Source organism: Motacilla alba, chromosome 5 (genome assembly GCF_015832195.1).
Source record: "Motacilla alba alba isolate MOTALB_02 chromosome 5, Motacilla_alba_V1.0_pri, whole genome shotgun sequence".
NCBI classification, from domain to species: Eukaryota; Metazoa; Chordata; class Aves; order Passeriformes; family Motacillidae; genus Motacilla; species Motacilla alba.
This window is the reverse complement of record NC_052020.1, coordinates 22,407,889-22,422,757: the sequence shown is the minus strand read 5'-3', so window position 1 is coordinate 22,422,757 and position 14,869 is coordinate 22,407,889. Positions and strand designations below refer to the sequence as shown.

General features: G+C 40.8%; 1 protein-coding gene across 1 annotated transcript; it reads right to left on the bottom strand.

Annotated features, from left to right (window-relative positions):
* Positions 1-2,427: 2,427 nt before the first annotated feature.
* LOC119701627 (astacin-like metalloendopeptidase) lies at positions 2,428-12,752 on the bottom strand. Its single transcript, XM_038138574.1, has 13 exons — positions 12,608-12,752; positions 12,329-12,353; positions 10,055-10,071; positions 9,641-9,665; positions 8,693-8,764; positions 7,758-7,892; positions 7,048-7,165; positions 6,141-6,319; positions 5,931-6,015; positions 5,410-5,537; positions 4,325-4,440; positions 3,691-3,916; positions 2,428-2,705 (listed from the first exon to the last, which is right to left on the bottom strand). Exons 1-13 carry the CDS (start codon positions 12,674-12,676, stop codon positions 2,671-2,673), a joined length of 1,230 nt encoding a protein of 409 aa, XP_037994502.1. The 5' UTR covers positions 12,677-12,752; the 3' UTR covers positions 2,428-2,670.
* Positions 12,753-14,869: the final 2,117 nt, after the last annotated feature.

Below are 14,869 nucleotides of genomic sequence, written 5' to 3'. Positions count from 1 at the left end.
TACTTCCAGACCAGAACTACCTGATGAAGATGTCCACTTCTGTCCCAGAGAAGCCTGAGCACATATCTGCATATGGGTCCAGGACAATTCCCATCATGATTTGTGATGTTGCTCTCCCTGCTGAAATATTCTCTTGCTCAGCAGGTGTGTTCTTCAGCAAGATGGTGTCTCTGAAGATGATGGTGCTGCATTATTTGATATCTCTTCTGGAGATAGTCAAGAATGAGGAAGAGGATGCAGGCATAACTATGTTTGTGTGTGTGTGTGACAATGTTCGAAGTGAACTGGGCCTGTTCAGCGGTAGCTTCATGAAACCATGCCTAGGCTGACACTCAGGTGTCCTGCGGCCCTGTCTGTGGGGTTGTGCATGGCCCTAGAGCTGAAGAGAGACCCCCACTTGTATGAGAAAAATGTTAAACTTTGCTATAGGGCAGTAAGTAGAGATGTGATCCCACTGGACAGGGTAGCTTGTACCCTTGGGTTGAAATGGGGACAAGGGGCATTTATGGTCACAGCAAGGGGACATTAAAGTCCTCAGGATAGAAATGGCTTTCAGACACAGACAGGCTGCCTGGTACTGCTGTCCCTGTACATTGCAGCTGATGGCTGGACACCAGGTCAGGTAGAATCAGGGACTGCCTGGGCTGCTCACCACATCCTGAGCTGCTGGTATCTCATGAGAGTTGTCCTGGGGCAACTGAGTGGTCACATCCTTGGGTTGAACCTTGGCTCTGTCTCTGGGACCACCTTTAGCCTTTTGCAGTTCTGTACAATAAGGATCAGACCAACCCCACACATACTTTGTGGCTTGGCAGGGAAGTGCTCCTCTTCCCGTGGACTTAAAAGAAGAAACTGCAGGCTTTTAACATCAACTGGGTCTAATTTTTTCTTGGCACAGATTGCTTGGTTTTCCTAAAAAGAAAGCTTCTTAACTATTGTAGCAATTTCAGCAATACACAGATGATCACATCTTTATTAATTTCTCAGCCATTGCCAACAATATTTCAGAACTCTTACCAAAATCATTATTCCTCCTTCAAGGGTAAGTACCTGAATCACCTGAGCCTGCCTTTTCATCATTCATACCTTAATTACACCTGAAATTCCCCTCAAAAGTAATGCTAGGATGTTAGTCCACACCCGCTGGCTTTGCAGTACTATTTCTTCCATTTTGTTTTGCAGGGGCTTAGGAATCAAAGCTGTCAAAAAATTTTTCTAGACCTGCATTTTTAGTGGCATTTTAGAAGGACTACTCCTTTAATGATGTGTTGATGACAACACTTGATTGCTCAGAGTAACTCAAACACATCAGAAGCTGAACCCGTCCTGCAAGTGTCTGAAGAACTGAAGACATGCCTCTTCTAAAGCAGCCTCAGGATTGCTGTGTTCAGAGGCGTTTGCACAGCCACTGTGGGTAAGGAAGAAATCTTCAATGGAATTAGAGCTTCTCTCAAGAGCTGACTGATTCTTCTTCATATAGTGTAAACACAGACGGCCCTTTAAGCAAATTCTTTCAGAATAAGTCTTTTTGGTTCCTCCTTTAATAAAATTTTTTTTTTCATTTTCCATGTAAATTTTACTCTGAGGTTCAAATTAAATTCCCACTGTTCTTTTCTAGCAATTTATTTGTCTGAGAAAAATTTCAAGGCTTCTAGTGTTACAAGGTAAGAACAGGAAAAGTTTTTTTTTTTCAGACTTAAAAATACAAGTATTAAATAACCAGGTTAGTCATATATTTAACTATCTGCCTATACTACAAATCAAAATAGCTATTATACTATTTTGTTCTTAGATCTCTTACAGGCTTGTCTTGGTCAAGAGAATATAATTTTAAAAGTGTGATTGCAGACAAGGCTATAAAATGAACACTCCAGGAGTTGTGACACTCTTGTAGATCTCTTATGAGATCAGAAGAGAAGAGAAGAGCTACTTTCTTACAAAAAATTTCTTCTCTAAAGATGTGCATGAACTCTGTCAGTATTATCTGGTCCACCTCTTGTCTTGTGTGGGACCAAAAACGGCTTGTGGCTAAAAAAGCACCCTTAGCTGTGCCCTGCCTGCCAGAACTGTACAAGGAAAACTGCAATAGGAAGTACCAGTCCTTTCCTGGAAGTATATTTATCTTGTCTGCCTTTCTTGTGATTTAAGGATATAACAGAATTTGGAAGAAAGAAATCATTTTTGGAAGTGGAAATGTTAGGCTGGTGTAGGACTCTGTCCAAGACCTTTTCATGCTCAAGACGGTGAAGACCATAAAATGATTTTTTGAAGTTTGGAGCTGGTCTCTTCAGCTAAGTAACTAAACCTGTGATGACATCAGTGGTATAATTAAGAGACTGAATGAAGGGGGCTAAGAAGTCAGACCACATTGATAGTGTGTTTGGGTGGAAGTGACTACTGGAAAAGAGAAATGGAAACTTTTTTTAAATGAAGATTTTTATTCAATTGTTAAATAGAAAGAGGTAATAACTTAACTGTGCAGACAAAAGGAGAAGTACACCAGATGTATAGAATTTGTACATTTGTATGGCTTGGGGAACAAACTTTTTCAGGAAGATGAAAACTTTGATTCTTAATAGAATTAAATTTCATACTGATCCAAGCCAAGATAAGAACAAAGTAGGAAACACATAATTTCAATATTCACAGAATAGGTTCCTCTTCATTAAGTCAATTGCGGATGCTAGATCTTCTTTGGCTCCTCACTGTAAATGAAATGAGAGAATGCTTAGCTTTCAGAAGTCTCCGAACAAACTGTAGCATCTCTAAAATATGTATATGCTAGATCACATTTTATCTGGCAGCTAAGACTGCTTTATATTGGTGGACACAGCAAAGTGGCACAGGGAGTTTCTTAATTTTTCTTTCCTTCCATAGCAACAGTGGACAGAAATAGATACTATAAAGAGACAATGCAAAATTGCTGGTTTGGTTTGGCTATATGGTCAAGTCAGTGCATTTCAGTGGACACATGCAAATCTGCATGCTTGTTCTTATCCCATGGCAGATACAAGGCTGCATGACACAGCTGAGCTTCCTTTCCCCCCAACACAAGCTGCACTGCTGTGCAGTTGCTGTAGGCTGCAGTCACACACACAGGAATCTCTTTATTCCAACTGGTACACGCTAACTCGAAAGTCTCTGGCCGCTTAATTGTTTAGTCGTGCCTTAGTTCTTAATTAAATGGGACTGAAGAAAATGTGTTCTAGCTGGAAACGTTCCAGGAATCCTGACCATGGAAATGCTGCCTCTCTTCTTGTCAAGGGGCTGGGTGACTTCGTTCACTGTAGATCTGTCTCACTCTCTGAACTGTGATTGAAAACTGCACCTTTTCCAGGGGAATGATATATTCAAATGCTGCATTACAATTTATTCTCTTTCTACTGTACTAGTAACGCTAGCAGTGCCACTAAATTGATTGCCCTTATTGGCTCATGCTTTGGAATGGCACATATCCGAGAGGGGAGGTGAACAGTGGATCACCTGGCTAACACCACTGATCCTGAGTGTGGCCCCATCTGCATGAATGAATAAATGGGCTCATTGTAGAACTGATCCCTTATGTCAAGAGCAAGGAAGGAAGTGATAACCCTCATGGAGAGCAGTTCTTCAAGGTTTTTCCTGAGTGAATAGAAAGGTTGATTTGGCATGGACTGTTTTCCTTGCCATTCTCCTTGTTCTCAGACTTACCAGCAGTAAAGGTGGCTTGGAAACCAGAAGCTGTCTCGGCACCATCTGTGATGAACTCTACGAGCATAAGATTACTAGAAGCAACTATGCCATTGGGGATCTTTGATCCACAGGTCTTGTCCATTAGAACTGGAGAAGACTTGCTGGATCCATCATAAACTTTAACATAATCACCCTGACAGCTTTTAGTTTTTTGCAGCTGAAAGGCTTGAAAGTGCAGAGAAACCTGGAAGGGAAGAGAAAATAAATTTTTAATATATAAGTATACTTCTTTCATGGAATGTCCTTTACAACAGACAGAATCTAAACTGTAGCCAAGCACAGACTCACAGACTAGAACTGCTTATCCGGCTTTGTCTCTCTTCCCCTGAAGTTGCAGGGTTCAGATCTAATCACTGAATGCTCCCATGCTCAAGGAGCTTTGTCTTGATTTTTCAAACCTGAAGCCAAACTTGTGGAGGTTTTTCAAAATCACAGCTCTGAATTGTCTTTGTCTGTACCTGGCTTAAGCACATACCTCTCTAGAAGTAGAGACTATTCTGAAATTTATCTCATCTGGCAACTGCTGTACAAAGCACAAGATGCTTAATGTAGAAAGAAGCTCAGCCATATTTCAAGACCACTTTGTGATTACCTTTCTGGATCGGGTTCGGATGAGCCAGACACAGTTGGTGTTATCTGAGTAATTCCTTGGGTGGTTGGCAGATCTCAGTGACCCAGAAGGTCCATCAAGAATAGTGCTGCAGCGACCTGAGGAAAAAATGCTTGCCTCAGGATTGCAGAAGATTTCAGTCATTCACAACTACCATCTCTTCAGAATGGACTGATCTCTCTTTTCTGATCTATCAGAATTTATTTCAGAGTACTGGTATATCTTGATTAAAAGGAGAAATCATGTTGTCCTAATTTTCACACAATGCATCAAAGAGGAAAGTAAAGTAGTGCTCTGAAAATAATTCAATTTTTATTGATTAGCTCTGTCATTTAGCAAGAGATCTCCTTCTGCAACTCTGTAAAGACTTTCAATTCAGTGCAGTTGGTGCCACTGTTTTCCACTGAGAAGGGGAAGTTAAGTGATGTCAGAATAGTCAAGCACAAATACTATGCCTCTGCAATGCTTAATTCCAAGCTTAGGAGGAGCATTTGGGATGCAGAGGTAATACTTCCATCATTTTTTTTCCCCTCTGATTGAATAAATTTCTGTGATTGGATATAAAAAATTCTTCTAGCAGAGATTACATATAAAAAGTTTAAACATAAAAACTTAGAATGACAAACTTTTGAAAAGTGGATGAGGCAGCATGAAACTGTTCACGTTCAAAGTAGCATACAACTGTTTTGTTTTGGCTCAGGTCTTAAATACCAGCTGCCATGAGGAGCAGTGATATCTGGCTCTTTTGGGATTTATAATTGTCTGCTGAACTGTAAGAAACCAAATTATTCCACTGAAGTTTAAAATGTGGTGTGCAGTTAGTCCAGTTGCACAGCAGCCACTTATGCTAATAGCAAATGTGTTTAGCAAATTTAATTTAGAGGCAGTTTCCATTTTCTCACTAATCACAATGTGCCTCCAGCTTCACCTTTGCATTCCCTCCCAGAGTAACCCTAGTGGGTACCAGGAATTCATGAGAATAGTCTCACAGTCTGATGAAAAACTGCTGTCTCTGCCACGTGCCCAAATCTGAGTTGAAGATAACAGGGTGGCCTGGAGATACTTACTGCAGTTGTAAAGTTTGTTGATTTTGGCCACATCCAAGTTGCTCATCCCTTGTCTTTGTCCAATATGTACTGATCCATCAGGAATTGGTACAATAGTTGCTTTTCCAGTGGTATTGCTGAATGTGTATCTGAAAAGACCCATGAGAAACAATGTTCTCTAAGCACCATAACTTCTTTCAGGATTCAGTAGGATGCTTTGGAGGGAGAACAAGAATTGTACATAAACTGTTGCTGCGACTAATAGTGCTGTTTAAACAGGTCTCATTGAGATGTCCACCAGTAAGCAGAGTCAATGTCCAGATGCCCTTCTTTGCTCCCAAGCCCAGCAGTGGAGGGCTCCCTAATGGAAAGCTACGGGACAGTGTATCCCAGTCCTAGGGAGCAGCTGGTCTGAACTGACTCAGGGTGTTTTTCTCAGAAGGAGAGTTGGGGAAACTGGAAGTTAGGAGAGAGTGATGATAGAAACTAATTCTAATGTAAGATTTGAGTTCCTAAAATAGTAATGCCATGCTGCTACTTACGGGCCATAGTGCATTACTGAGGAATAGTCATATGGAAGACCCAGGTTATTGGAGTTTTCAAATTTCTTGAAGTCTGGTCTGTCAGCTGTAATATATGATATTGTACTTAGAATAGGCTTCCTCCCTACTCCCTTCAGGGGAGAAGGGAGAGCTGGGAGCAGTAGGATGTGTCTGTACCACTTCCTACATTGAGGAGTTCAAAGTACTTACCAGGACTGATGTACTCCCACATGATCTTTACATGTTTATCTCTGTCACTTCGAGAGTGCTCATGCAAAAAGCCCAGAGCATGCTCCAGTTCATGCTGAATTACTCCTTTCCACATGCAGCCTCCTTTCATCACAGAGACAGTCTGTCCACCTCCTACTTTCCCATAGTTGGACCAGCAGCTGAGAGAGGCATTGAACAACAACAAGACTTATGGGATTTTTATTGGCAGGCAGGCAAAGAGGCAGAACAGAGAATCTCGCTTCACACACCTCTTGTGGGAGTGGAAGGATTCCTCTCTCCTGTGATAGTCAGAGTGGACAGAGGCAAAAGTGACCATGGCATATTAAAGAACAAAGTGTATGATCATTGCTAAATCTTTCTGGAAGATTTTTGTTAGCACAGAGGCTCCTGAATTCCGACTTTACTGTGACTTTAACTCCCTTGAAATAACAACTTTTTTTTTTTTAAATACTAGAGAGTATCAGAGCTGGAGATCTGACGGAGATAACACTTTCAAGCTAAGTATTGAACAATTTTCTCATAAGCTCTAATTCTGAGCTTGATGGCCAACAGTGTGATTCAGAGAACTGTTTATTTTATAAGCTGAAGTTGGTTTACTTTTGTAGATAGGACCTACAGTATTCAATATATGTTGTGCTGAAGTGTGCACTATACCACACAGAAAACATTCTTTCCCCCTTAATGGTATTTTTCCATGATTTGTATTATTTCAGTGTCTGCAGTGAGTTCCTGATGTACCTGGTGAGCCCTTGCACTAGTAAGGCTGTCAAGGAAGATACCTTGGCACTGTGATAAAACAAAAGGTCTCTGAGGTCACAGAGAATCAGTGTAGGGAAGGATTGAAAAACAGAGTAGAAGTAACTTGTTAATTTATCATTCAACTCACCCATCAGCAGATCTAATACTGAGGTAGTCACGTTCTGCCTTGCGCTTCACAAAATTAATACAAGTCAGTGCTTCAAATTCTGCCATGGCATCATGAATCCCTTTTACATGGCTCTCCTCTGGGGAAGAGAGGGTTAATTTTAGGAGTCACAAGCAGAGATTAGCAGATGCCATTAAAATCTTACATATTCTCAAAAACAGCATAAATGAGGAACAGAAACATTAGCCTAGGTTGTTTTAAGATTTTAACAGCCTGGCACAAGATCCTCTTTATCCAGATATTTGTCCAAAAGTATTCAGGTGCCTCTTTTTTCAATGATTTGTTCTTAATTATAGTGGCCATTTTTGATGTATCTTATTGGACACTTGGAGACAATTAAGGGAAGCTGTTTTGCTGATGAAAAGCAGATCATTGAAGCTCCACTGAAATAGTCATGAACCTTATAAAGGAAGGTATCCTGGAAGACACCATTAGAGGGAATGGTTATTATTGTCTCCAAGAGATCAGTCCCAAAACATGATGCACGCAAAATGTCTCAATGAATATTTCTGGTTCAGGTCCTTGTAACTTAAAATTTATCTGTGCTTGCACAGCACAAGTAAATCCTTAGAATTGATTTATTCAACTGTTTGCGTGCTCACTCAATGTATTTTTCTCTCTGAAGTGTACTGGACAAAACTCATTAAAAAATAAATTCTATTTAGACCCACCGTAAGTAGGATCCAGCTCATAGGGGATACGAACTATCCCATCACTGGACTGGGGCCAGTTGCAATGGCGGCAGTTGATGGCACTGCGACTCCTTCGCAGAACTATGTCACCTTCCTGCAAGAGCTGGGAGCTGTCTGGTGGGAGAGAAAGGGTGGAAACATTTGAGCCATAAATTGCTGGACACCTGCTAAGCACACTTGAAAAAACAAGCAGTCTCAATAGTAAGAATGATGTTTTACTCTGGTACTATTTAATTATCCATCACATGACACTGAATGAATAGCATCAAATATCTCCCCAGGAGGGTGCTGGACAAAAGCAGAAGGTTCCAATAAGGAAACCCAAGGAGGTGGGCAAACCAAAAAGAGGAGTGTTGTCAGGAGAAAACTCTAGGAATATTTGGTGTCTCTTTCTACCAACTACTTTACTTCAAGTAAAGTCACTTCAATGACTCTTGGAGGAGAAAATGTGAGAAAAACAAGCTGATAGATCAGAATGTTCTGTCCAGAAGGATCAGGGAAGAGGAAGTCTGGAGCAGCAAGAATGGAACTGACTGCAGGTTATCTAGGAGTCTGCACTGCAAAGCCATATGATGGCTGAGTGCAAGTGATGTTTCATTTAAAAAAAAAGACTGTTAAAGCATACAAATACCCTGTCCAAATAATGACAAAGATGTTGAAAGCTAAAGCTGAAGGAACTGTCTGAACAGTTTTCAGTTGCCTCCACACCTGGGAGCATCAGTACTGACACAATAGTTTGAGACGCTATAGGGCTTCAGCAGACCACACCATAATCCCAGTGGTATCTCTTATATGGTGGTGTGTTAGATGGGAAACACATTTGCACACATTGTGGTAAGATATGGTACTTCTCACATCACCCTAAAAAAGTAAAAAAGACAGCTCCCTTATAGATAGGAATTTGGTAGCATTACCTTTGTTAACTTTCAGAATTTTGTTAAAAATATCTTCATCTTCCTCATCAGTCTCTGTAGGTGAAGGAGATTCTGTGCAGAAACACAAGAGTATCACTTTCTCATTCCCAGAGGAAATATGAATCCTGATTTTTTACTCTGATGATGCATGATTTTTTACTCTGATGATGCATGATTTTTCCAGTGACGCATGTAAAACTTACAGAGTCTATTTAGGGACTGGAGGGATGTTCACTCATATAGATGCTTGTTCATTGACACAACCTTGAGAACCTCCTAGCTGTGGTTATTTTGGCATTAATCTAGTCCCAAGAGCCATTCGCCTTCAATTATTTCATTCTCTCTTTTTTTCTTTTCCTAGCCATCATATTTTTAGCCCTGAGATGGTACAGTTTTACTTCTTTATGAACAACTCACACTCAAATCCCCAACATAAGATACCAGAAACAAAAATGGATGGAGAGCAGTCCTGCTACTTCTTGCTGGACACCATGACCTCCTGAAAAACACTCAAAATCAATGAAACTGGAACTGCATTCCTGTTCCACGGGTTGGACTGATATCCCCACCTATGCCCAGCATCAGGGACTCATGGGTCTTGCTAGCAAAATCAGCCAACTCTGCGCATTAGGCAGCAAGTCTTGACATCAGTAAAAAGCAGAAACACATGACCTCTGTGCATCTAACCTTTAGAAGTGACTTAATTCAGGACATTAATTGAGCAGAGCTATTTTTAGCAAATGTAACAGCTGAGATTTTAGCAAGGCCAAGCAATTGGCCAAAACCAAGATACTTTGCTTTGCATGAAACATTGCGGTGAGCGCATTCATTTAAAATTCCTCATAAAGGTTAATTTGTATTAAGCCTGTGTTATTTTCTGAAGTAACTGGGTCGATAACAATCAGTATATACCCCCAAATATGCATTTGTAGATGGAGTAGTACATACCATATATATTCTCCTGTGTAGTAACCTGCAAGAATGATACATTAATATTATCTCACAATTTATAAATTAACATTACATTAAATAATAAAGCATATAAATTATCAACAGCATCCAGGCTACCACTGGAAGAATATTTCACCTGTGCAGCTTTTATATATGTGCCATGTGTAAAGAAATACTATGGGGTGGTAGATACTCTATGGTACCTTGGCAAATAGGGGTATCATAAAGACAAATGCAATATGAAGTGTGGAATAAGGTTCAGATACACTCTGATGCATGCAGATTCTCTTCTTGAGCAGAGAAGACTTTCCTGCACAGGTGTAGATGCAAGTGGAGTCCAAGAGTCCTGGCCTTACTTTCCACGATGTTGAACCCCAAAGTGACCAGAAGAGCTGAATTAGCTTTCCTTACCTCAGTAGGCTCTGTTGCTGCAAAAAGGAGAAAAAAAAAAAAAAGAAAAAGATAAGCATTAGATTTTGAATGCAACTTCACAGTGTTCAACAGCATAGACCTCCTCAGCCATGGGAATGCCATTGGCAGGTCCCTTGGAGGAGTGGAGGGGAATGGAGTGCACCAGCTAACACATGGGCACAGAAATTAAAAAGATATTTAATCAAACAACTATGAAAATTACTAGTAGATTGTGCTGAGGAACAGAGTCCTAATCATTTACCATCTAAGAATCAGCAAAGCATTTTATCAGTTTCAGTGTGGAAAATTGCAAAAGAAATGAGTGAGAAAAAAATGCTTTGTCCCCAGATTTCTCTGCAACAGGTGCAGGCTAACCAGCTCAACAGTAACCCCTGATTTCACAGTGTCAAACAATAAGGTTATAACATGTGATGGAGGCTATAATTTAGCATGGGGAAAATAATTTCAACTTCAGTATGCACCTGACAGCAGCTTGGTACCATTCTGAGCTCTAAGGTGCCCTTCTACTGTGGTGCCTTCTGATTTTTACCAAATATGAGATTCTAGATACAAACCAGAAGTGAAAATCTGACCTGATGTATATACATTTCTATCTTCACTTTTATAATATCAAAAAAGTTTAAAAATTGGAAGGGCCTTCAGAGGTCATCAGTTTGTCTGCTTTCCCTAGGGCAGGAACTGTTTTATCTGTATTATTCCTGACCACAGTTTGTTTGACCTGTTCTTAAGTATGATGGATATTTTGCAAGCCTATCTGGCAATCTCTTCCAGTTTCCTAGTAATTACAGTCTTCCTTGTCAAACTATGAAACAATCTTGTTTTTCCTAGTTAACACTGAAACAGAGAACACTCATGTAAACAGTCATTATTTCCAAGCCCCATCTGTGCCCCAAATTTTACTATAATTTTTCTCAGTAAAAGACATGCCAAGCTCTATCACCCCTTGCAGCACCATTCCCTTTTCATAATTATTGCTCAAATGTAATGAGGAGATGTCTTCCTTTTCAGACTCTATCTAGGACCCACAACAGAATTGCTTTTACTGAGCCAAAAAGACTTCAATCTGTGTTTTCAGACTGTTACTTCAGTTATATGGCAATGGAAGTCCACTGAAATGATGGTGGTTTATTATAGAAAAATTTGGTCAGTTCCCACCAGCTGCATCAGAGAGATGCATGGCATCTAAAACATTCTGCAGGGAAGAACATTTTTGAGATGGGTTGACCAGATCCAGAATTTATGTACCCAAGAGGCACTAGATTAATTGTGTAGTCAAAGCCAGTGGAAATTAGGCTCCGGATTCCTAAGCACATAAAGCCTGCAACTTCTTTTTAAAACCCAAATGAGACACCACAGAAGGTGTCTGCCATCTCCTTGATGAAATGAACATCTGGTGTGATAAGGCTTTCAAAATTATACAGCTCACATTTTCCCTACACTCTAAATACTGAAAGATGTCTCAAAAGGCACAAAAAGCAGTAACAATGATAAATTAAAACTCATTGCATGCATTTGTCCCAATAAACCTGCAACTTTGAGTCTGAACAACTGACTACCTTGAACTTGAGCAAGAGTCTCTTGGTCCTTTCTAAATATACTGAGCAGTAATTTTACAACATCCCTTTTTTCCCATGCCATAAATGACAGTTCAAAAGCAGAATCTGTCAATTTTCTTTTGTCACTGACTTGCTCTATGTCAAGCAAATATTTCCAAGGTGTCTTCTTTTTGTACACATTACACCCAGCCTGTTCATTTCTTGCTCTAGTTAAAGTCTGCCTACAGTTTTCCTTCCATTGACCACTGAAGCTCTGCAATTATCTCCTTGTATTTTTCAAGTTAACAAAAGCTGTTCAGCTAAGCCTGTTCCAAACCAGAACAAAGCAAAGCTTTCTTTGATGCCTGACATCTTTTTCATACAGCTGAACGAGGTAGGCAAGGAGGCAAATGATTAGCAGTCTTATTATAACATTCAACTTAATGAAAAGGTATCAAGATGTCTAATTAAAATTTTATTTTCAAGCCTGTGAAAGCACATCTAAATTAACCTAATAAACCATGCCCCAAAGTCTGTGTAAAGCACATCTTTGTAAAAACACATCTGCACTCAGCTCAATAACAAGTTATGAAACATAGCCTTATTCAAAAGGCCTGTCAGTGTTTTCACATGCTCTAAAAGCAAGTCAAAACCAAGAATGTAATAAACAGTCAAGAAATAACAGGTGCTTTTAAAATACACTAGAAATCCTACTTACTTGTTGTGCTGTTTTCATAGTTCTCCTGCAAAACCAACAGGTAAAGGCATTATTCTTCCATAGCTGACAAATGCAGCAACAATAGTATCAAAACAATAGTATCAAAAAAAAAAAAAAAACCGATGAATGGGGGAGCTAAATCATTATATTGACTTTATTTATTATGATATTATTAACATTTTCTTGCTGAGAATTTATCAAAGTGAGCCTTCACAGCTTCACTCCAGGAAGAACAGATCAGCTAGGCGATGGGGCACAATTGCACGGAGCAGCTCTCACCTGAACAGGGAAGCCCAGGGTGGCGGGAAGCAGAAGCGCAGCGAGGAGCAGGACCCTCTTCAGCTCCATGGCGCAGCGGGCACAGAGCACCGGGGCGAGCCCTCGTCCCTGCCCGCCCGGCAGCTGCCGCTAGATATAGCAGCAGAGCCTGCTCTGCCCGGGCTGGGAAACCCTGCCCCAGCCAATGGGAATCTCAGCAGGAAGCAAACTTCTTTTGCTGCCTCAACAGCCGGTTTAGCCCCTGGGCATCTCCCGGTGCTGCGCTATCGCCGCCCTGAGCATCCCTAGGCCTCCCACGGTCATCCGTGCTGCTCTCTAGAGCTGCCTCAGCTTCATGCTCGTGCTGCCATGCACTCCCTCTGCTTCTTAGAGGATCTTTCCTGAAGTGTTCGGTTTGACTGTTATCACCCTTGTTCCTGGATAACTCTCCAGACAACTGGATTGTTAGGATTTCAGAGGGTAGGTGACTTTTTTCTTTATGTCACCGAGATTACAGAAGGCTGTGACAGTATTGTGTTGCTTTGAAACACAGAACACATCTATGTTTCAACTCACCCAATGAGCTTATCAATGTATCTTGCCTGAGACAGCTTATGGTTCTATAAGTACAGATTTTTGGTTTTTCCTGTGTGTTTCTTGATGTTCCACCACATCAGGAGCCTTTCCTGTGCTCCATTGTTTCTGGACTCTGACAGTTATAGGTGCCCTTATCAGTTTTGTGACCAGCAATCAGAGCGGGGGAAAAGAGAGCAGCAGCATAAGTAGCACTTACTCATTTTGGGAATGATTAACAGATTTGCTTTGCTGGAGTGCACTTGTCCAGAAGTAGAGTGCAGTTGTCTAGAGGGAGCAGTGAGCAGATGTAGCAAGGAATGCTTGTAGGAGGCAAACCAGCAACCACTGAGCCTCATCACAGCAACTTCTTCTCACAGCAAAGCTCTGCTTACTGAACCATTTGCCGAAGCTGCTGTAGCTGGGAAAGCATCTGGTCTCTGATATCCTTTTGGTTTGTGTCACAGTACATTTTCCATGCATGGAAAAGGAAACTGAATTACAAAATGCACTGATTCTGTCTCTAGACCATGCTGGTGCTCAGATACCCTCAGAGTAAGTTTTAAACCCACTTATTCCTTATTTCAGTACTGAATAAGATGTTCTAGAAATTATCCATGTTGGTGAATGAATCAAGAAGCAACAGAAGGCTTTCCATCTATTTGTCTCCAAATCATACCCAGTCAAGAGTAGGAATTAGATGAAAATGGAATCTGAATTGTGTTGGAGAGGATTACTCTTTATTTTAGTGATGGAAAGTTCACACTGATGACTATTTTAAAAAGTCTGGATTGGCAAAGTCCAGGAATAAACTTTGATCACCCCCACAGGGAGGCAGCATAGGGGGATATTACTTTTCTGTGTCTGCACACTGGCTGAAGGAAGGTCTGCCCCAGGCACCAGTTAGTGAACAGCAGGGTGGCACATGGTTCTTGTGACCATGAAAGAGCATCAAGCAGCCATTGTCAGCATGTTAATCCTGTTGTGTGTCCTTTGTGCACATAAATGTTCTCAATAAGCAATGCTAAGTGTCTTTTTTTAATATTTGTCTTTCAGAAGGATGAAAATCTTCCTCGTGCTGAAGCAAAGCTGCACAGCTCTGGCATGCAGTGGGAGAATGGTTCTCCATGTTCCTCACTCAACGCAAGGACAAAACAAAAGTCCATGATGCCAGATCCTTTGGCATGCCAAAACCATACCCAAACCACACTGCAACATGGAGCTTGAATATAATCTGCTTTCATTAGAGTTTAGGAGGAATAAAGGAAAAATCAGACCACTCTCAGGTGGGAAAACCAGTCCAGGAGCAAAAGGAAGGATCAGAGGTAGTGAAGGCATTAAACAAATTTAAAAAGCAAGATAGGAAGGTTGGTAACCTCAGTATCTTTGTAGCATGTTGGGAAAATACTACTCCTGAATGACTGATCAGCTGCTTGTGCTCAGGCAAGAGTGAGGCAAAAAGGATGAAGCATGTTTTATCCTGGACGTGTCACTATGCTGACAAACTAAACAGTTCACGAAATAGATTGCTGCATGCCATGTTTTCCATAAGCTAACAAATAGTGCTGATGGGGGAGGTGGCTTTTTGGGTTTAAGGATGTGGTTGTAAATGTTGCAGCTGGCAAAAACAAACAAACAAATAAAAACAAAACAAAACAAAAAAAACCACACAAGAGAGTGAAGGGGAGTGCTGGTACTCATGATTCCTAC